The sequence below is a fragment of the Rhododendron vialii genome, chromosome 4a, assembly GCF_030253575.1.
Source record: "Rhododendron vialii isolate Sample 1 chromosome 4a, ASM3025357v1".
In the NCBI taxonomy this organism is placed as follows: Eukaryota; Viridiplantae; Streptophyta; class Magnoliopsida; order Ericales; family Ericaceae; genus Rhododendron; species Rhododendron vialii.
The window spans coordinates 3,133,705-3,155,112 of NC_080560.1; the positions used below are offsets into that span (position 1 = coordinate 3,133,705).

At 38.7% G+C, this 21,408-nt stretch overlaps 4 protein-coding genes and 1 long non-coding RNA gene across 10 annotated transcripts; 2 read left to right on the forward strand and 3 right to left on the reverse strand.

Moving 5' to 3' along the window:
• Positions 1–1,669: 1,669 nt before the first annotated feature.
• LOC131323318 (uncharacterized) lies at positions 1,670–5,370 on the forward strand. Its single transcript, XM_058355043.1, has 2 exons — positions 1,670–2,023; positions 4,764–5,370. Exons 1-2 carry the CDS (start codon positions 1,744–1,746, stop codon positions 5,048–5,050), a joined length of 567 nt encoding a protein of 188 aa, XP_058211026.1. The 5' UTR covers positions 1,670–1,743; the 3' UTR covers positions 5,051–5,370.
• Positions 5,371–8,866: 3,496 nt separating this feature from the next.
• On the forward strand, positions 8,867–11,663 carry LOC131323319 (uncharacterized). Its single transcript, XM_058355044.1, has 4 exons — positions 8,867–9,154; positions 10,441–10,511; positions 11,108–11,197; positions 11,471–11,663. Exons 1-4 carry the CDS (start codon positions 9,028–9,030, stop codon positions 11,492–11,494), a joined length of 312 nt encoding a protein of 103 aa, XP_058211027.1. The 5' UTR covers positions 8,867–9,027; the 3' UTR covers positions 11,495–11,663.
• LOC131323320 (uncharacterized) lies at positions 11,500–11,918 on the reverse strand. Its single transcript, XR_009199154.1, has 2 exons — positions 11,768–11,918; positions 11,500–11,728 (listed from the first exon to the last, which is right to left on the reverse strand). It is a non-coding gene; the product is annotated as an uncharacterized LOC131323320 (long non-coding RNA).
• A 326-nt stretch (positions 11,919–12,244) lies between these two features.
• LOC131323321 (uncharacterized) lies at positions 12,245–17,186 on the reverse strand. 4 transcript variants are annotated; one of them, XM_058355047.1, is made up of 7 exons: positions 16,514–17,175; positions 15,225–15,302; positions 15,114–15,148; positions 14,947–15,002; positions 13,705–13,803; positions 13,418–13,506; positions 12,245–12,619 (listed from the first exon to the last, which is right to left on the reverse strand). In XM_058355047.1, the coding sequence occupies exons 1-6, from the start codon at positions 16,967–16,969 to the stop codon at positions 13,448–13,450; spliced, it is 783 nt and encodes a 260-aa protein (XP_058211030.1). In that variant the 5' UTR covers positions 16,970–17,175; the 3' UTR covers positions 12,245–12,619; positions 13,418–13,447. The 4 variants fall into 4 exon arrangements, with proteins under 4 accessions (XP_058211030.1, XP_058211029.1, XP_058211028.1 ...); XM_058355046.1 differs by having other exon boundaries at positions 12,245–13,506; positions 16,514–17,174; XM_058355048.1 differs by lacking the exons at positions 12,245–12,619; positions 13,418–13,506; positions 13,705–13,803 and adding an exon at positions 13,810–14,806 and having other exon boundaries at positions 16,514–17,181.
• A 462-nt stretch (positions 17,187–17,648) lies between these two features.
• Positions 17,649–21,408, reverse strand: LOC131323322 (uncharacterized). 3 transcript variants are annotated; one of them, XM_058355051.1, is made up of 5 exons: positions 21,187–21,408; positions 20,077–20,375; positions 19,800–19,922; positions 18,626–18,916; positions 17,649–18,108 (listed from the first exon to the last, which is right to left on the reverse strand). In XM_058355051.1, exons 2-5 carry the CDS (start codon positions 20,323–20,325, stop codon positions 17,899–17,901), a joined length of 873 nt encoding a protein of 290 aa, XP_058211034.1. In that variant the 5' UTR covers positions 20,326–20,375; positions 21,187–21,408; the 3' UTR covers positions 17,649–17,898. The 3 variants fall into 3 exon arrangements, with proteins under 3 accessions (XP_058211034.1, XP_058211033.1, XP_058211035.1); XM_058355050.1 differs by lacking the exon at positions 21,187–21,408 and adding an exon at positions 21,047–21,110; XM_058355052.1 differs by lacking the exon at positions 21,187–21,408 and adding an exon at positions 20,999–21,017.

Here is a 21,408-nt window from a genome sequence, read left to right on the forward strand (position 1 = left end):
CAGCCAAGTCTCCCTAGCTAGTACTCCGTATAACAAAAACAGCGGTGCTACGCCCACCGCTCTCCTACCGCAGCGCTCAATCTCAACGTCTGTCACAGTAATCGATAGTCCGAATTTTAAAAGAACTTTCAATGGAATAGTCTTTTAAAATCAGGACCTTCCAAAATGTTTTAGACGGAACGATGAGATTGAGAGTGGTGGCAGAGCGGTGAGAGTGACTTTCTGTAACAAAAAGCAAGTGCTGTAATATGCAAATGTAAAATGCTTAAACAGCTCACTCGGTTGTTGTGAAGATTAAAAAAGTATATAGTGTAAAAATGTATTGGAAGTGTGAAATATACTATATATTGAAGGGGAAAAAAGGCAATGAATCAAATTTTCTGATTGACAAGTCAAAGTTGATGCAGAAGCCAAGGAGGAAGAATATTTTAGGCATTTTAAGCCTAGAGTGGAAAGATTGTAATTAAATTACGAAATTTCATACTGGCTCTCGATCCGAAACAGCTCAATGGTCAAGACCCATCGCTTTTGTCATGGCCTAAGTCGTGTTTTTGGGCGTTCGTCGGTATTTGACCCCGAATGACCAAATTTGTCATTTAAGGAAAGATTTGACTTGCTAATTACTTGAGCAAGGTAAATCCAGATTAAGCCATGCTTTTGGGAGAAGTCGAGCTTTCCGGTTACCTTCTCAATCGAAGCAATTAGGGTTAGAATTTTCTGCATATTTAATTAAATTGTTAGTCTTTGGACTAAAGCAGTTATTGATTATTATTGAATGAAATACAGAGTTTCTCTAAACCTATCCAGTTTGTGATTGTCTTTGTTACACGTCTTTTTTTTGTAGTTCATAAGCCGCCCTGCATCAAAAGTGGATAAAAGTTATAAGACATCAAAAAAAGAAAAGATGGACCAAAATTATGGATCGAAAGGAGTATTTGTAAAGAAAAATCTGCAGGGAGGTTTGGAAATCTTTCAGTAAATTTATTTTTCGGATTTGGAGACCTGAAAATGGAAAGAGAAAAAGAAAAAAAATCAAAGAGAGCCTTTACTGCTGCCCAAGAAAGAATCTCTAACCAAAAAAAAAAACATTTACACAAACACACTCACAAGACATGTGCTGGAAAATTGGCAATGGAGATTTCGTGCGGTATATCACCCTCAAGCCTGATCTGAATCAATATAAGCGAGCTTTCCCTCTGACTGTATTCTCAACATTTTCTATATATCCTTTTTTCTCCGTCAAAAGCGCCCGTTCAAGGAAGTTTTTTGTTCTAGTCTTGGTAGTTGCTTGCTTGTACTTTGATTTTTTTTCGTTCAAACCGCATGCCTTGTGAGTTTGTGTTTGTTACTTATTGTAGACCTGTTGACGGGTCGACTTGCGCGTTCGTGTTGTATTCCACGACTTTATTTGCAATTTTCAAGCTTAAAAATGATAAATCTATTAAAATAATTTTTTGTGCATAACGGCACAAAAAATTAAAAAAAATATTTTCATAAATACATTTTTAAAATTTAAAATTGTAAATAAATATTTATTTTTTAAGAAAGTTTAGTGGAATAGTGGAACCGTGAGTTTTTATTGGGTAAAAAATAAGTATTTATTTTGTTAGCGGAATGGAAACTAGTATTTTGCTCTGGCAGAAGCCATTTCTTTCCTGGCAATAGTAGTTTCCATGTATTGAAATGAATATCGTGGTACGGAATAGACGTCGGTTGTGCATTACCCCTTACCAGTGAACGCAAATGGGCATTCTGGACGAACTCCGATTAACCGCCGTTAAACTGCTCAACCGAAACGTTTCCAATACGCCTCCTGATACCAATGGAAACCGGTATTCCTGCGACATGGGATTCGCCAAGGCCGTTACCCAAACCGGCGACGCCGTTAGGTCTAGCGGAGCTGAGAAGCTGAAAGAGTACGTTCCTGATCCCGACCGCCGAGAGAAGATCGGCCGGATTATTTCGGGCATCGGTAAATTCGCCGTTGAGTCCGCCGTCAACGAGTCTCTTAAAGGCGTCACTGGTCAGTCTTCTCTCTCTCTCTCTCTCTCTCTCTCTCTCTCTCTCTCTCTGTGTGTGTGTGTGTGTGAGTGTGTGTGTCTCTGCGTGCGCGCAGATACATATTGGTCTGTAACTCTGTGTGCGTGTGTGTGTGTGAATGTATATATATTCTGCGGACTTGGATTGTTGGATTCAGTTGTTAGAACTCGTTGGCTATCTTTCTCTAGGAAGCCAAACAGAGCAAGAACACTTATCGATATCTTATTACAGTTTGCTGTGTAACGAATCTTTGTGTGAACAATACTTGAGTTTCTGATGAAGCATCTCAAGCTACTAAAATTTAGTAAAAGCTTCATTTGGTAGTGACTACTCTAAATGGAAAAACCCTAATGTAAGCACTAATTTGAGTAAAAGCTTTATTAATGACAGTTGTAAATTGTGAAGAGCAAAACATTAAATATCCTTAATAAATTCAAGTCTCCCTTGATTTGGTGAAAATTTTGAGTAAAACTGAATTTGGTACGATTTTTAGTCAAGGACTAGAGTGAGTTTAGAGGTGTTCTACTCAGAATTGGTTTTGAGTCGATTAAAAGAGTAAAGGCTGGAGATGCTCTTAGTGGAGTGTATTTGGGTCCAATCTATGGGTTGTGAACTCTTAAGTAATAGAGAGCAGTGTTCTTCTCAGCAAGGATGAGCCACTTTTTCGCCAGGACTCAGCTTTGTGCAATAAATGCAGGAAATGAGAAATGGGAGTCACCCAGTAGCTGGTCGGCTGGAGAGCACTTACGTGTGCGTTATTGTGCACCTTTCCTTTGGGGATGTGGTTCCGCTCTATAAATTGGAGAGTTTGTCTTGAGGAGCAAGGATTTAGGACTCCTGTCACCATGGGAAACTCCTCCAGTATCTAGGACTCTGCCTCCTTACCTATCCCTTGATACATGGGATTGGGTCTTTTGTCACTCTTTTCCCTGATAGAACTGGTTTCCCCATTCACTTGGAATGCTCCAACTGCCTCTTCTAGTTCTAAACCACCCATGGCTTATTCAGCTACTAGCCATAGTTCCTAAATCTAGGAACTGCCCCTGTCAAGGCGTAAATTTGTGTTCATGTGGCTCATCATTCATTGTTGAAAACTTGAAATATTCAAATTTTGGTTTGTTGTAGTATTTAAAGGTATGGGCATTCCAGTGACTGGGAGTTAGCTGGGTTATTAGGGGATTTGACCATGGTTTGGAAGAGTTTTATATCAAGGAAGATAACACAAGATAGAGGCACTTTCTAAGTCTAAATTCTTTTACCTAGACAATAGCATCTCCCTCGTAAGGAACCTTTGCCCAAGAACTGGGCAACAATGATGCAGTTTTACTGTCACTGAGCCTATATCTAAAGCTGAAGCAGGACTGAGAGGCCGGGACTGTTTGGTTACTGCCATGTTGCTACTTGCATACTCTGCATGTTGTCCATCCAATTACTTTGATTTCACTGTCACTGTCGCTGTGTTTAAAGCTGAAGCAGGAGGACTGAGCTCTTTTGTTACTAAACTATTCTGCTACTTTTGTACTCTGCTTATTTTCCATCCACTTCCTTTGATTTCACTTGATAATTCAGCTCTTTCGAGTATAACATTCATATTTTGGTTCCCTGCAGAGTGTAGAACGCTTGCAATCATTTTCCCTTGAGGCCTTTTGCTTCTTTAATCTTGGTGAATTAATAAACTGTCCAACATTGTTGAGTGAACTGTCTGTTGTTCACATCATGTATTTGTGGTTTGGATGTAAGGACTTCAAAGCCCATCTCGCCAGTGTATTAGGAACCCAAGGTGGTCATTCAATTGGGGGTAATCTTCGTGAGACTGTTGTGTCATGAATCGGAGTTCTTGTTTCTTAAATATTTCCATAAAGAAATTCATATGGTATCCTTTAGGAAAGCTCGTTGTGGCAATTGTGTTTGTGGTGTTCCCTAGTCAGGTATTTCACAGGGAAAAGTTCCTTGTAGAGTTGCTTGTCTTTGCGTTAATCAACAGTTCTGAGGAGAATGTTGAGAATTCATAATTGGGACTGTAAGGGAGTTTTCCCAAATGAGTATTACATGCAATCCCCTTTGTGTCGGTATAGCATATATGGAGGTGCTTTTAATGAGTTCTGGTCCTTAAGAGGTGGAGTTGCCTTTGCATGGTGTACTTCTCTCTCTCTCTCTCTCTCTCTCTTTGTGTGTGTGTGTGTGTGTGTGATAGCATTTCCTGTGCTGCTGTATTTTCTTTGAGAGATGACTAATTTATGAATAGCTTGTTCAGCTTTGGTACGCTTCTCACAAGTTTATTTAAGTTTCCCTGGGGAAAGCGGATAAACGAAAACTTGAAAGAGTCAGTCTATGGCTTTACTGACTTGGGTTTATTTTTAGGTTCAATGCATCCCGCCTCGGGCTTTATCTTCTCACATTGTGTGGATATAATGCAAAAAGAATATCTAAGATGTAGTAGTTTTTACAAACTGATAGAGTCTTGGTTCATGTCGCTCAAGCTCAGTTCAGCCAACCAAAACGATTCAATACTCACAGTTGGTCTGCAACACAGTTCTTTGGTTGAATGCAGTTTTGGGACTGTTTCCGATAAACTGCTTGAAGGCGCAACCAGTTTTCCTGACAGTTTTCTTAAGCTTTTCCGTTTCACATTGCTGCAACTGTTATTTCATCGCCGACGGTGCATTTATATTGGTCTTCTCACTGTGCATATTCGGATATTCCCACATTTTTGCTATCTGCAGGTGGGATCCAGGTATACAAGATTGTGAAGGAAGGATTGAAGGATCAATTCCTACCGCCCAATCCAAATGAGAGTAAGAAACCAGAACTGACAGCTGTGATGGAGGAGATGCAAGCAAGGATGGAGAAAATGCAGGAAGAAATGAACACTTTAAAGCAACAAAGTAAGATATCGATGGACAGTGCCAAGGGATCGGAGCCTTTGAAGGAGTTCCCAGATGAGCCCATTAAAGGATCAGCTCCTCTAAAAACTGACCCAAAAAGGGTTTTCATTCGTTCCCGCCTATAACCAAGTCAGAGTATGGTTTGTGATTGGTGAATGCTTTCACCTAACGGCTTTTTCATGTCTTCAACACGAATGGAATCTACATGATGCAGACAGCCTGGTTATGTTGCTTGTAATTTCATCTCCAGCACTTTTATGTATAGAGTAGAAAATTTGTCTGAAATCTTGAATTGTCTTGTAAAAGCTCCTTGTTCATGTTTTTGCTCTCAATTCGGCTTTTGGTCTCCTTTGGTGAAACCGTAAATCAATGCCTTGTAAAGGTTGCTCAGAAGAATTTGATTTTCAGTATGTATGGGGAAATTCCATCCTGTGTGGTGTGGAAAGATTTTTAGTATTGTAGGGCTTAACTTGGAGAGTGGTGGATTGCAAAAGAAGGGATTTTGCATCACTAGTTAATGAAATACTCAAACTCGAAAATTTGCAGTCTACATTAGGGTTTTTGAATGTACGTTTGAGAACTCTTCGTGGTGGATTACTATTTAATAGGAGTGATTCAAAATCCTTAAATTCAACGAATGTGTTTATACAAGGACAGTAGAAGATACCAATAAAATGTAGATGTGAGTCTTAGCACAACTTGTAGTACCTCTTGATGGACTTTCAAGGGGAGGTTTGGGATTCCAGTTATGGACAGACTTGATCCCCTCCCCCAGCAAAAAACCTAATCGGCTAAAAGTTTAGGAGAGAGTCGTACAGTGAGAGAGAGAAAGAGAGAGAGAGAGGGGTTCAACAAACTTGAATGGCTCTTTTGCCAATTGATTACTACTCTCTTCATTCCTAAATAAATGTTCGGCGCGCAAAATTAGACTTTACAAAACATACATATTTTTTATTAAAAAATTTAATTTTTTTTTACAATCTAATAGAATTCATTGCTATCTATCGATTTGTGAAAAAAAAATTAATTTTTTTACCGAAACAAATGCATTTTTTTGAAAGCCTAATTTTGTGTCTCGGACACTTATTTAGGGACGGAGTGATTATTATTTTTTCAGTTGCCAATTGATTAATCAAATAGAGTGGCTTCCAACAATATTTTTAACTGTTTGAAGTTCTGCAGTGGTTTTTTACTTTACTCTTCACAGAGAGAGAGAGAGAGAGAGATGGGAATCTGGGATTTGATCAACAAACTGAGGAGCGCATGCCGGACTGCCGTAGAGGAAAACGTTGTTCCGGCTGTGAACGAGTACGTGCACGACGAGGAAGGCCGGGCAAGGATCGCCCGACGCGCGACTAGCTTCGCCAGAAACGCTGCCGGCCCCGTCTTCCGCGTGGGCCTCGGATGGGTCCCTGGTCTGTTCCATTCCCTTTCCTCTCCCTATATATCTTTTCTTGATCAATTCCTCTCACTATATCTATGCATTGTATTTATGTAGTCATTTCAAATCCACAACGCAAAGCTTCCGAATCCAACCTCATGGTGGAACTCTAGTTGTAAACTTCAAATATTTTTTACTGTCACTGAGCTTTGGTTTGGTAGCAGCTCAAAGCTTCCGAATCCATGTCAGTCATAAGGCATGATTGCCTTCAAAAACCTCGCTCCCGAGCATGAAAAAATGCTTTGTACAGGCTGGTAAGAATCTTGGTTGAATGCAGCTATGTAGCCCGGACACAGAATTTCTAAAAAAAATAATAACACGGATACCGAAAGGAACACGACAAACTTAAATAAATAATATTTATTTTATACCAGTGAAAACATAGTTATATGTATAAGTATGAAGCATCAACATATACAAACAAGCATCACATAAACATCATATTACACTTTTAAATAAAAAATATTTGAAGTATAATACACATTTATCCTACGTATTTTCTTTGTCTCCCGTGTGTCCCGGAACACGCTGGCCTCTAGAAGTGTCGGTGCTTCATAGGAATGCAGTTTTTGGGCTGTTTCTGTTTTTCTGCTTGAATGCAGTTTTTGGGCTGTTTCTGTTTTTCTGCTTGAATGCAGTTTTTGGGCTGTTTCTGTTTTACTGCTTGAAGGTGCACCCAGTTTCTTTCTGAAAATTTTCTTAGGCGTTTCCATTTCGCATTTGCCTGCATCTTTCATTTGAAAAGCAATGCCCTTTTAGAAATAGTTCGTCTTCTCACTTTGCATTTTTCGCCATTTTTGATATCTTTAGGTGGGACCCTGATGTACAATATTGTGAAGGAAGGATTGAAGGATGAACCTCCACTGCCCAATTCAAATGAGAACAAGATATCAAAACCGACAGTCACGGTTGAGGAGATGCAAGCAAAGATGGAGAAAGTGCAGGAAGAGACGAACACTATAATGCAACAAAGCAAGATACTAATGGAGAAAATGCAGCAAGAGATGAGCACTGTAAAGCAAGCGATGAGCACTATGAAGCAAGAGATGAACACTATTCGTTCCCGCCTATAAACGAGTTATATGCTTGCCTTCTTCATGGGAGTGGATGAAAGTGTCGTTGCGCGCCATATGGCTCTGTTTTATGTCTTCAACAAGAATGGAATTGACATGATGTAGGCAGCCTTGTAATCTTGCTTGTCGTCTCATCTCTCTACGACGCGTATAGGGAATTATTTAGTCTGAAATCTCGAATTGTCTTGTACAAAGGCTCCGCGATCGTTTGTGTTTTTGCTTGCTCAATCCAGTTTGCGGGGGAACTATTGTCGAATGAGATTTGCTCGATCGAGCGTTTTTATGCGTGAAGTATAATAGCAGTGAAGTCGGAATTGTCTTGTAAAAGCTCCTCGTTCGTGTTTTTGCTTGCTTGCTCAATCCAAAGTTGCGAGGGAACTATTGTCGGATGACCTTTGCTGTAGGTCCAATTCTTTGGTAGCAGGATTGCTAGTTTATATGTCTTACAAGTTATCGCGTGCCGTCTAATTTCATTCGATTAAAAGTATACACCTTCAATCGGAATGGATGATTAACTCCAAAAAAATTAAATTAAAAAAACATAAATACAGAAATAAAAATAGAACCAAAATATTGGAACAAAAATTTAGGAATGACGGGGATCATACCCCTAATAGTTTTTTTTCCTGCCAATATCGTATATATTAACGGGATGTTAGTATGTTAGTCTATAGGAAGTTCTGAGATTATCTATAGCCTTAAATCTCAAACCGCTTTTCGTGAGACTCAAACCATGCCTCCACTGAGGGAGGCGTACCAACTGAGCTAAGAGCTCATTGGTATACTCCTAGGGCTTGTTTGGATGGGGTATTGTGAATGAGGATTGTGATATCCCCTTTTAGTCCGTGGGCCCAGCCTTAAGACCTCATTTGAGAAGTAAAATGGAGGGGGTATTAGCTAAGTCTCGGATTATATTGTACTCCCTAATACCCCGGGGGGATTATTTATGGGAAGGTTCTAGAGTGTTATTACATAATACCCACTCTCTCTTCCATTTCAACTACAAAATAACATTATCCTCTCATTTTATCCCTCATCCAAATCAAGTACTATTTAATTCCTCTGTCACATCAATGTGGATCTACCATTCTTACATAATACCCCTTACTATCTTATCCCTCGTTCATAACTAATACCTCCAATTCTTATCTCACATCCAAACGGGTCCTAATAGTTCTCCAAGTGGTCTTGTGGAAGTTTTTAAGCTTTTCCTATATGACATCGTTTGCTCCGTGTCAGTTACTTTTTGAGGGCCGGATTATTTGCAACCACAAATTTCCTGAACGTAGCCTGTTTATACTATGGTACGTATAAACAGGCTACGTTCAGGAAATTTGTGGTATAAATGTTTATCATAGTATAAACAGGCTACGTTCAGGAAATTTGTGATTACAAATAGTCGGTCCCTTTTTTAGGGTAGCTCTGGTCACTTTAGTGTGTGCTAATGTGTGAAGAGCATTTTTTAGCGTGCACTTAGCAACCTGTCTCTCGTAGTTTCTTATACGAGTAACTTCACCGCTCACCGCTCTCTCTCTCTCTCTCTCTCTCTCTCTCTGTGGAAGAACCACAAAATACTGTGAACGCAACGATGGCGGCATGGACAGCTGCGGCTCGTCAAGCTTCGAACCTTTCTCGACTGTCCTCTCCCAAATCGCTGGTGTCAGGTAGTCAAGCGGCCAACCTAATCCAGCGGCGCGGCCTCGCCGGTGGCGGTGGTAATCCTCCCCTTCTTTCCTTGATGAAAATTCGAGTCTTTAATCCATGTCGGTGGAGTTCATTCGTCAGGGCTTATACATGCATGTTTGTTTCTACTTGTGCTAGTAGTCTAATGCACAACGAGGAACGACCTCGTTTTCGACTTTTTGAGGGGTTCCTTGTTCTTTTGACTTCATTTCTGTATTTGGTGGCCGAACCAGAATTTTGGTCTGGGGTGCCAAAGCTTGAAAATTTAGAATTTATGTAATTTTTAAAATTTAGTACTTATTTCTCACTGCACACGACTTAACCATCTATTTATAATGTAAAACTCTTCATTTTTTGTATACAATAAAGTGACCTATTACTGATATTCAACCGATTATGGTCCTCATGGAGAGAAAATTTTGGGAGGGGTGCCAGTAGAACACATCTTGCCACTTAAATATGTAATCATATGCGACATCTATAAGGGTGGTAATAGCAGGTTTGGCAACCCGACCCTAATATATGTGTCTGCCACTGTCTGTATCATGATTCTTAGTTGAAGGTTTGCAATTGGGGCCCGAAAGGTAATCAATTTGGCTCCATGATTTTGCTGTCGTTTGGCAAAACCATAAACTAATGCCTTGTAAAGGGTGCTCACAAGAATTTGATTTTCAGTTTGTACAGGAAAATTCCATCTGGTGTGGTGTCGAAAGATTTCTAGTTCTGTAGGGCTCAACTTTGATGGTGGTGAATTTCAAATGAAGGGATTTGAAATCATTAGTTAATGAAATACTCAATAAAAATTTTGTAGTCTACATAGGGATTTGGAATGTAAGTTTGAGAACTCTGTCATGGTGGATTACTATTTCATAGGAGTGATTCGAAATCCTTCATTCCACGGAATGTAGTTATACAAGGATATGCCAATAAGATACATCTCTTTTAGTTTAAATCCATCTTCCACTTACAGTTGGACATCGAATCCTTCATTTGAAGTCTACATCTAGAGGTTTTTTGCTACTCGATGTGGTGTTAAAGCCCTTTAGTTGTGGTTGATCTCCTTAATTGGAAGCAGTCTAATTTTAGAATTTTTCTCAAGTAACATGTAAACTAAGCAGGTGAAGGATGAGTTTTATGCATAATCATCAGAGTTGTGTAATATTGGGACATCTGAATTAGGTGTTGAAGGTGGGATATATTTGTGATTGTATGCTTTGGTGATCATTCCTCTGGCAGAAAAAAAAAAACAAGGCTTCTTTATCAAACCTGTTATTGTGTTCATATTTTTGTTTACAATTTTTGAGTTACTTTATTGCAGATCATCACGGACCTCCAAAGGTGAATTTTTGGGAGGACCCATTGAGCCCATCTAAATGGAAAGAAGAGCATGTGAGTGTGGCTTGTCTTTGTTTTCATTGTATGATGCTTTTAAATTGTAATGTTGATTGATGTCAAAACTTTGTTTGAACCTGTGTGGTCAAGTTTTGTCATTGTTCAAGACTATATCCAACTTTAGTAGTCGAAATTCAGTGAAAATCGACAACGTGAAAGCTTTAGGGCATTTAATAGTCTTAACTTTAAGATTGCTTCTGGTGGGTTTCAAGCAATCTCTTCCCATGTAAAATGTGATTCCAATACCCATGCATTTCAAGTTATTTAGGATATAGGAATCCGACTGTTACTTTTTAATTCTCCTTACTAAAAGCTTCCACGTAGCAAGACAATATTTTGTATGTTTCTAACCATTGCAGTCTATTCTTGCAATGGTTTGATGCCACAGTGCTGCTATCATTATCTAGAGCATTTCCAACATTCTTTTCTTCGTCATCTTCCCTATGCTATTGGTTTATTAATTTCTTTTCTCTTGCCCCTTGAGTAATAGACTTATTTATTAGACTTCGTGTATTCAGACTTCTAAAAATGGCAGAAAATAATTTTCATATCCAAAATGACAAGTTTTTCTGCAACCCTTTTATCTTTTGCAGTTTGTCATAGTCTCTCTAGCTGGCTGGGGCACTCTTTTCTATGGGGGTTACAAGTTCTTCACAAAGGGAAAGAAAGAAGATAAGGAAGAGGTAATTATTTCGAGGATTCGTTGCTAAAACAAACATTGATCTTGTCTATCAAACTGGCTAGTCACCTATAGGGTGACGACCATCTTATTCAGGTGGCTGAAACCTTCAAAACAGATTGTTCATCGATGATATCTTGTTCCTATCTACTGTGGGTTCACTTGAACATTCTCTTCTTCTACGGATTTGGCCGTTGCTGTTTGGGTTCTAATCTTGCCAAAGTTACAGGGGGAATCCTTCTTTTGACTTTATCTCTTGCCTTGGTCTTTTTTGCAGAAAGTTGGAGAAGGATCAAAGTAGGTTCGAAGTCGTCTCATAGACTAACTTCAAATAAAGTGATTCACTTGGGCTTGAGTCTCTGCAATGAGTTTGTTCTTATTAGTCGTTAGACACTCCTGTTTCGAAGGTCTTGTACATGAAACTCTTCGAGAGTAACAGTTGATGTTAAAGACTTTTTTGCTTCGACTTACCCTCGTGTTCATTTTGACCTTTTATGGCGTCAAATAGATTTCGTGGGTGTCCTTCAGGAGTCTGCTAACTTTTTATGACACCATTGGCTGATTTAATCATCACAGCTTGCAAAGAATATCAGGGTTTCAGTTTCATCAGAAGAATCCGAATTGCCTCCTCTTTCTGGACTAGAGTTATTTCATTCCTTCTCTTTCTGGTTTTGAAGGGATTTGTGTTTCTGCCATTTGAAGTTTAAACGTGACCTGGAGTTAAACTTCCTGCTTGAAAGCAAATGTTCTCCAAGGTGTTGGCCCATGTTGGCTATTAGCTAAGAAAGGGATAAAAATTTTAGTGTTGGGTGGGTACCACGTGGTGCCCGCTTGGCGCATCCGAGTTGTCCATTGCGTTTTTGGCGGCTCGGATTTGGAGAGAGAAAAAGGAGAGGGTAAAACTCAATCTAATTATGAATTTTCTGATCTTTCTCTCTCATACGCGCGTACACATGAAAACACTCTTTTTACTAAAAGCTATAAGTAAACGATTAACTAATTCAACTGTTCACGGAGAAAAACAAACTGCAGTCGTAATGGAGCACTTGGAGAGCATAAAGGACCAATTTTTATTTTCATATATATGTTTTGCAAACTAGTTATGCAACATCGCATCATGAAGATCAAAACCTTGTTACGACCGAAAATTGTCTTAATCTTGCCTACAACGAAAAAGAAAGAAAGATAAAAGAGCTATTTGATGCCGATACGGTAAAAAAAGATCAGACCTATTTGCGATCGCGCACACACACAAACAAAAACCAAAATCAGTAATATCATTGTAGAAATGCTGTGCTCCGTGCTCCTCTCGCCGTTGTGTCTTGTTGTTCCCAGAGATATCTCCACTTTGAGGAAACAGCAATGCATCTATCTGCATCAAAGACTTGTTTGACTGGGACATTGGACATTGTTCTATATGATACATCTGGGGCAAAATTAAACCAGAACAAGGAGTGAAGAAGTAATACGAACACCAGAAAAGTAGGGGAATGAGAAGACAGAAAGCTGATAGCAGTGACGTAACCAGGAGCCATCAACACAGGTTGAGATGATTTTTTTGAGATTTAGGACTTTAAAGACCATGGGACAGTTCAATTCTGAGGGGATGTGGAAGCATGTCAAGTCTTAAAACATAGTTACAGCAAGTACCGTGGCGGGAATTCTCGCTGAAACCCAGGTTAACTTTTGATGGCTTTAAACTAGAACTCTAAGGTGTCACACCTTTTCCCGTTAGAAATTTATAACTCTGCTAAAAGACAATATTTAATAATTTGGATATAGGTAAGTTCTTTTTCACAACTTTGCTTGGAAAGATATGGTAACAAACTTCTGGGATACTTAATCCCAATTTTGACCACTTAAAACTGTCGAAAGATTTTCTGAGCATTTCAAGTGTACACTTCTGTCCTGTCTAGCTACTTCTTTCGATGTCAAGTACCATATAGTTACTGGTTTTCGGAATGCTATTCTTCTTCTCATCTTGTGCGTCCATTGAGTAAGTTGTATGTTCCATATTCAGTCATATATAATAATCATGGAAAAATGGAGTTTTCATGAACTTCCTGCAATTTTTCCGGTTAAACAAAAGGAGCATGAAGTATTAAGTACTCTGATAAAAAAAACAGCAAAATTTCTTAATTGCATTCAAGTGGATATAGTTATTCGTCACTTTTCTTTCACTTGGCTCTTGCTCACGGGGTATCAAGTACCCTGATGTTCTTACCATATGAGGGCCGTTTAACAAGAAAAATCTTCAGTCTAAATCTGTTACTTCAGCTTCAACATCAACAACTGCTGATGAAAAATCCTTCCCTGCACAACCAATGTGACAGATTCACAAGTGCACAATTCCCTTTAACTACTGCTATTTGAACTTTGAAAAGAGAATGATTTGCGTGGGGAGCATAGCTCATGGATAAATAACCAATCAGCAGATTTGCCAATCCTTTAGTGTTAAGATGTTGCCAATCCTTTAATGTTAAGATGTATGTAAATCCAAGAGAAGAGTACCTTTACTAGAGCGAGAAGAGAAATTGTTGAAGGCTTCCCCAAAGGTCGTAGATTTGTTGGAGAAATTCACAGGATCGCTCACAAACTTATTGCCTACCACTGAATGAAAGCAAAATATTTGAGATATGAATGGAGATGTGGAAACTGCCTGTACTGCATAAATATGGATAAGTATGTCTGATATCCAAACGACTGCCCTACGGATAGCCACATACTGCCCTAGTGTGGAGAAAATGTCTAATTAAAGCTCTTCATTATCCAGTAAGATCTTTCAGAAGCCGATCAACATCGAAATACTACCACCGACAGATCCACTCATTCATTAAGACAATAGAGAGAAATAAGTAATTAGTTGCTAAATGTGCCAAAACAAAGATGAAACTATCAAACGGTCAACTGTTGTTCAACCTATGCGCCAATATTTTCTGATCAGGTCCAACTTTGAAAACTATTACAACATTATTGGTAAAGAATTAACCTATACCAAACCGAGCCTTATGTTCCAATCACTTGGGGTCGGCTAAAGAATTAACCTATGCACTTACTTTTTTTTAACCTATGCACTTACGGGCATGTTTCCTACTTTTGAAGCTTTTCGACATTGCAATATTAGAAATGAGAATGATCTTTGAAAATTCAACTTTCACTCCAAGTTGGATCAGATAATAATCAATGACTAGACACCAAAGCAGGTTGCTCCAACAACAAAACAGAGAGAGGGTGGAGGGTAGATTCTAACTGTCAACATTGTAAATCCACACAGCCACCCATGTGCCCCATGAAACACCTAACACTGACCAGCCAAATATATTCAATCCTACTGAAGTTCTGGCAGATGACCAAATCATAAATTTTGTTAGGTAGATAGATTTGGAGGACAAATTTTCTTTTAGGAAAGCAGATGTTTAATTTCCAAAACGAGGATACAGGTGGTTGATTTGTTTTTTTCACTACATGTAAGAACATCACATAGTATATGAAACTATATCCAGGATCATGCCATGGTAAAGGGGAAACCTTACCACTCGGCTATCCCTGTCTTGTCAGGTGGTTGATTTGATTTGGTGCTTATTGTGTTCAATAGAAAGTAGAACCAGATTTCCTTCAAGGGTTTACAGTAATGTTGGAACCGGATGAGATAGATCGGTAAGAGAATATAGAGTACACCGACCCAGATGATATAATGTTGAGATTCATAGTAACAAGGGAATTTAAAGCAGTATACTGAGCCAGACTCGTTACCTGAGAAAGGTTGAGCACAAAAGGGACACAGTTGCAAATCATTATTCACAGCTGATCTGCAGAAAATTGAATCAGAGATGAAGTTAAGTAGCTTATAAGGCGGAACAATTACGCATAACAGCTCATAGATTCAACTTCACGTCATAATAGACTTCAACAGAATTTACCTGAAAATCTTAAAATCATTCCCACAGTTTGGGCACTGCACAAAGAAAAGAGAGTCAAAAACTGGATCAGTATTTTGGATGAGAATGAAAACAAATTCAAAGTGGCCTCACACTGTCTTGAATTATATCTCGTCCTGCCCACCAGAGTAAAGCTCCCAAACCGGCGATTGGTAGAATCACTGCAAAGAGCTGGATGTGAAAAGCAACCAAAAATCAGATATCCAAGCAAAAAAGATTAAGTTCAATTGAGTTATATCAGAAATTGACTCACAACACAAGGTGTAACAGACAGATATATACTGAATAGCATGGAACACAGGTGGCCCATAATAAAATTTGGGCAAGAGAGTGAATGGACCAGCAAGCAAAGTAACATGTTGAATGCAAAACCATCAAGTCATCAACGAAGATATCATTTAGGTGGCATCCGATATTTAGCTAGTACCGACTTCAATTCCAAACTACAAAGAACACATTGGCAGGAGAAAGAAAGAAAACCACTAGAGGTTAACTGTAAATATTAGGCAAAGGCATATATTCAGGCAAGTACTCCTAGTAAATTCTGCACAAAGGCCCTTGTAGAGATAGTAATTTAGTAAGTGGTTGGACTTCTTCGGCTGATGTGGTCGTCTGTGTTATATTTGAATAAGCCAAGAGACACCATTTTCACACCACAAGGAGGTGTGAAACTCTTAGAATTGTTGGTTATTCTTCTCCTGCTGCCATTGTCGAGAGTATAGAGGCTGAAAATAATTAATTATGTATCTACAATAGCTTAAGTTTTGGACGAGTTGGTGGTCAATAATTTCACACTGTAGGAGAAGTGGAGAACATAGGAGTTATTGTATTCAAATCTCACCGCGTACCACCAGATAACAAAAATGATTGCAAGTGTTCTATCCTCTTATAGAGGAGTGTTTGGCCACACGTAAGGAAACAAGTTGATTCAATAAATGATGAAATTCTCTCTCTAAACAGTTTAACCTTCTAGATGAGGTGGTCATTAACCATTTAACAACAGTATGTATGTTGAATAGCTTAAGTTTCTTCAGAAGATGGAACCGGCTATAAGGGATAGTAACAAAGCTTACTGGCTTTTAACAAAGTATCTGATTAGGAAGCTTAAAACCTAAACGGAAAACCGATTAAGAAATGGTGGCACATATGACTGCATCAAAAAGATCCCAAGTATTCTTTCACTACGCAATTGGCAACATCCTAAAAACAAACTAGGAAAGGAAAAATACTACTATCTTAAAACACACCATGAGCTCCTCTATGCAAATTGCCAGTCTCTTTGAATGACAAATTAGTCCTCATATTAAACGTCATATGAGACATACACATACATGACATGGTGATGAAGATGATGTTAGAAAGAGAGTCAGAGAGAGCAATACCCAAAGGGAAACAACTACATCAAAAACCCAACCAATTGCATCAAAAAGCAAACCAATCTGCCCAGTCACAGAAAGGTAAGTCAAGCCAATAGCCAAGGCAAGATTACCCAAAAGCCTAGCAGTGCCGCCATTATCCCTCCCACCGCCGCCGCCAAACCCAAACCCTTGATTGGATTTCACCAAAACCACCCTCTTCCTCCTCCTCCACCCCTCCTCCCTCGCTAGAATCCCATCTTTACCCTCCCTAACTTCCAAGAACGACCATCTCTCTCTACAAACCCCCAATTTGAACCTCTTTTGATGTGAAAAACCAATCTTTGTTCTCAAAAGAGAGGGACAGCAAAAAGGTTGGGGCAATCTCAACCCACAACATCTTTGTCTTTCAGTTCTGGCCTCATGCAAGTGTAAGGCACAAAGTGGTGAGAGACTGATAGAAATGTGAAGGAGTGTGGTCATGGCAAAGATTGGAAGTGGATAAGTTGAAAATAGTGATTATTGGGTTTGTCTACGGATGATTCATGGCTTTTCAAGTGGCAAATGGAGATAGACACAAACGGATTTTTCTTCGCTAGAATGGTCTAATTCCTTCTGCTAAACCAGACAGCAACCTCACAGCTTCTCACTCTAGATTCCTCATCCATACGTAGTCCAAGGAGGTGGGTCTCTTTTCTTGTTCGGGTCCCATGTGGTTTAATTTGTTTCAATAATGTGTTTTCTGTAAGCAATAATAAATTGAGGATTACAATTTTTTGGTTTTAATTTTTTAATTTTTTTTTGGATATTTTTCAAAATATTCGTGTAAAAGTCATAATTTTTTATTTTGTCGATTTCTCTCGTCGAGACGAACCCATAATATAAGTTTGGTGCGCAAAACTAACATAAGGGAATTGAGAGATTTTTGAGAATAGAGAAAGATAGGTACAGAAATTTTGTAGAAGACCGTGCCCAGAAATTTTGATATCCCAAAACGAACATTGCCAACCTTAACCATGTAGGATAAAGGAGTCCTTTCCACTATTACATGTACTGTTTGCATGTGAAACTCGGACTTGATTTTGTCAAGATTTCAACTCAAAAATTTTTTTCAGCCCATTACTTCTCATAATCCAGATTCATGCTCATAAAAGAGAACACATAATAAATTCAGGGTCCTGAAATTAGTCGAGCTAACTCGGACAAAAGAAGAAAGAGAACATGTAGTGGGTTATACATGCTTGTACACTCAGATGGGAAATCTCACCATTACAGAGACCACCAAATTGCTGTAACTACAGTTGTAGAAAACAGAAATGACATCGCTAGTTTGCACCCGTGAAATGGCTACAACGACCGAAAAAGAAATCCACCATAATAACATTCCCACAGACAGATTTGGGTGTTATAAACTATTCTCTTTTCTTGTCTTTGACGGTTGATGAAGCATCATCGTCTCTGTAAGGTTCAACACTGTATGCATATTGCATAGCGGCAGAGAAGAAAACCATTTCAACACACACCAAAGTATTTCTAAGAGATTCTTCAATCTGATCTACTTGGAGCCAGAAATGGTGTGATTTGATGACGCCCAATTTTGCAAGAATATCAAGTAAAATACCCTGCAAAATAAGCAAGAAGCCATTTTCAAGATATGAAATAGGAATACTAGTAGCGCGAGACAAAGGAGCAGATTTATTCCCAATCAATTCATGCTCCGTGCAGTAGATGGGCATTCTTATTTTCTCTTGGTTTGCCTTTCTTATTCTTTCTGGAATTGAAGGAGAATGGGAGACCACTAAGAAAAATCTACCTATGGACTTCGAAAGGTGCCATCTTGTTCTGGATGGTTTTGCTCTACGATCATCTAGCTCACTTGCCCCTCATGCCTGTACCCAGCCTAATTGCTATATCTATAATTCTTGATTAGTATACGCTTAAATTACCCAAAAATATTCTACCTTATAAACTATGAATTCCAGTTGGTTGAGACAATGGGAAGTAGCTTTGCATATCTAAATTGTAGTGACCAACCTAACCAAGTCAAATGGTCCAACTATTTTTTGAATTTTTTTTTACCCAGCACTGAAAATACTCATTTTCAACTTTTGAAGAAAGGGGCCGGGAGAGAAGGTTTACCTGCCAAAAACAAAAGAAGACAATCCCTTTGATGCACAAGAACTTGGCAAGGGGTTTGTGCGGTTCCAACTCCTTAGCAAACACATGGTAGAAGAGCACAAGAGAGTACAATGCAAGTGAAACCGAGATGTTTAAAATGATGGTGAATGTCCAGCTGACCCAACTAGGGTATATTCCAAGAAGTTGGAGAGCTATCATCAAGATTGAACACACAGGGCGAATCACGACAAACTGCCATGTCCAGCTTTTCAGAAGCTTTAACGTCTGATGGTTCAAACGGACAGTTTTAGGCTGCAATTGATATGAAGATTGTGTCAGCTATAGAGATTCTGCAATGAGTTAAAAAAAAAAATTGGCTAAAAAGCACTGGTTATTTGGTGGAGATCCACCAAATACAAATGAGCAGAAGCACACATGTACATTGGTACCATAAAATGGAAAACATTGGAATTTAATTTTTAAATTGCTTGGATGATCCGAGTTGTCGAGCTAAAGAGTAGAGACATTATTCATGCTCCAGTCAAGCCGAATAACAGAACCAATTGTCTTATTGATGTCCTAGTCATTTCTGGTATGTTTCTTTAATTTCTGTATTAGATCCATATGGACTCCCTAGCCATATTAGATGAGTTTTTAATAGCATCAGCAAGAGGGTCATCAACCGGTAACTGCTTGCCAAAATTAGACCAGTCACAGGACGTATCATTGCTAGAAAAATTAATAATTACAGGAATCCAACAAATAAATAGAATCCACAAGGAGATGGGTAATATTTTCCTTTTCAAAATAGAACCTAAATAAGGTTCCATTTGTTATAAATAGTTACTGAGTTACATGATACAGTCCAACAAATACATAACAAACACAATTCTACATCTGTGGGCCAGTCACGTGGCTTATTATCACCAGAAAAATCATTAGTATTAGCAATCCGAAGTATAAATAGAAACTTTTTCGAGACGGGTGATGTCCTTTCTAACATAGCACTAAAGAATGTCCCAATGCACAATTTTTTTAAGAAGGTACCACTTCCATCTGTAGACCCATCCCTTCAGCTAGAAATCTACAAGTACAATGCTCTTTAACAACATAGGATCAACGTCATGAGTCCTTACATTTCCCTACCACTAAAATGTGCAATTATTATTGAAAAATAAGAAGTTAATAACTTGACCTGGAACAGAGTGAATGGGAATGAGTGGTGAATTTCTCTTCCTTTAATTTCATCAGGTACTATGTTCTTGCTTATGGATATGTTCAAATAACTGTATAACAAAGCCAAGAACTTAGCTATCACCTGCATGTAATGAAATGAAAGACTTAAAATTAGAGAAATGCAAAGCTTGCTTACGAACTGCTTCAACTAGAAAAATGTGTTCCAAGTTCCAACAAGAAGTATCACTGATTAAAAACCATCAAAAGTGAATCTAGAACATATGTAAAATACTGACCAGAGCTTCATAGCATTCCTTGATTGAGTCCAAGAACATAAAAAATGGTTTGCTCCCCTGAAAATCTAACAGACCAACAAAAGAGTCAATAGCATATATAGGAGCCATGAGAATGATAACCATTATAGCTTTTTGCTCCTTCGGCTTAGTCCAGTGCATGATATGCTCTGAAGCAAGCTGAACTGAAAAATGCATCGTAAGCATCACGCAAACAGAGGTTCCCATCAGAGTTAGTTGTTCGGGATTCATTTTTGGATGTATGTGCAGCTCCCCAATGAGGAGAAAATCAGAGTCGAAACCTGCAGGGTCGAAGCTCATTTAGGGTCAAAATCCAAGTTCGAACCAAAAACATTACATAGCAACTCCCTAGTGGAGAATAAGATTTTACTGACGAAACCCTTAATCGTGAAAAGGTATAAGCTAAACAAAAAGATCAGCACAAAAGTACATAGTGTTGAAATTCGGCCAAACCAACAAACACATGCGCGTGAAGAACAATCAAGAACAGAATTTTACGTGGTTCCCCAACTGTGTAGTTGAGTACATCCACGGCTCTCACCATTTTCCACTACACATAGGATGAAAAGAGATTACAAGTTATTTCGGCTGCGCGTATGACAAGTATTTATAAGCTAGGATTTACATCACCAATTACTTTCGGGGGCAGCCCTTTCAGGCAGGTCAAACCCCGAACCGTCAACAAAACGCGACCCAAATCGAACCAGACTTCACAAGCCAACACATATAGATTAGGAAGTCAGCTTTTGCAATTGAAGAACTTCTCAAAATCCAAGTTTCTAATAAGTTTTGTTAAAGTTTCATCTCCACACCTCCTCTGAAAACTGAACAAAATATTTCCACCCTAGCAGAAACAGAAAACTGCAAGTAATCACAATTTAAGCAAATATGTCCCAATAATTACTTTAGCAGAGACAAAAAAGAGCATTTCCAATAGTAATTCCCCATACACCCTTTTCTGCTCTCTTCGTCTGAGGGAAAAAGGACGAAACTTTGATCATCTAATCGATTACAATCACAGAATCCCGTACTTCAAGCGCTAAAACATTTCATGTGTTAGGATGCCTTGACTTGCCCTATCCATTTATTGACCTTGATGACAGTTTACTCATGACTCATGAGTTTTTTTCCTTTTTCCCAGATTCTGACTCCAGACACCTATTGAACTAAGTAATTCGAATCGCCAGATTACTTCGAAGTGCGCGATAGGATAGTTGAATTATCAAAAAAGTAGATCGAGAACTGATTTGGAAAAAAATCAAAGCTCGAAATACTCATCAGGAGTCCATTTTAACAAAGACTTGATTGAAACTG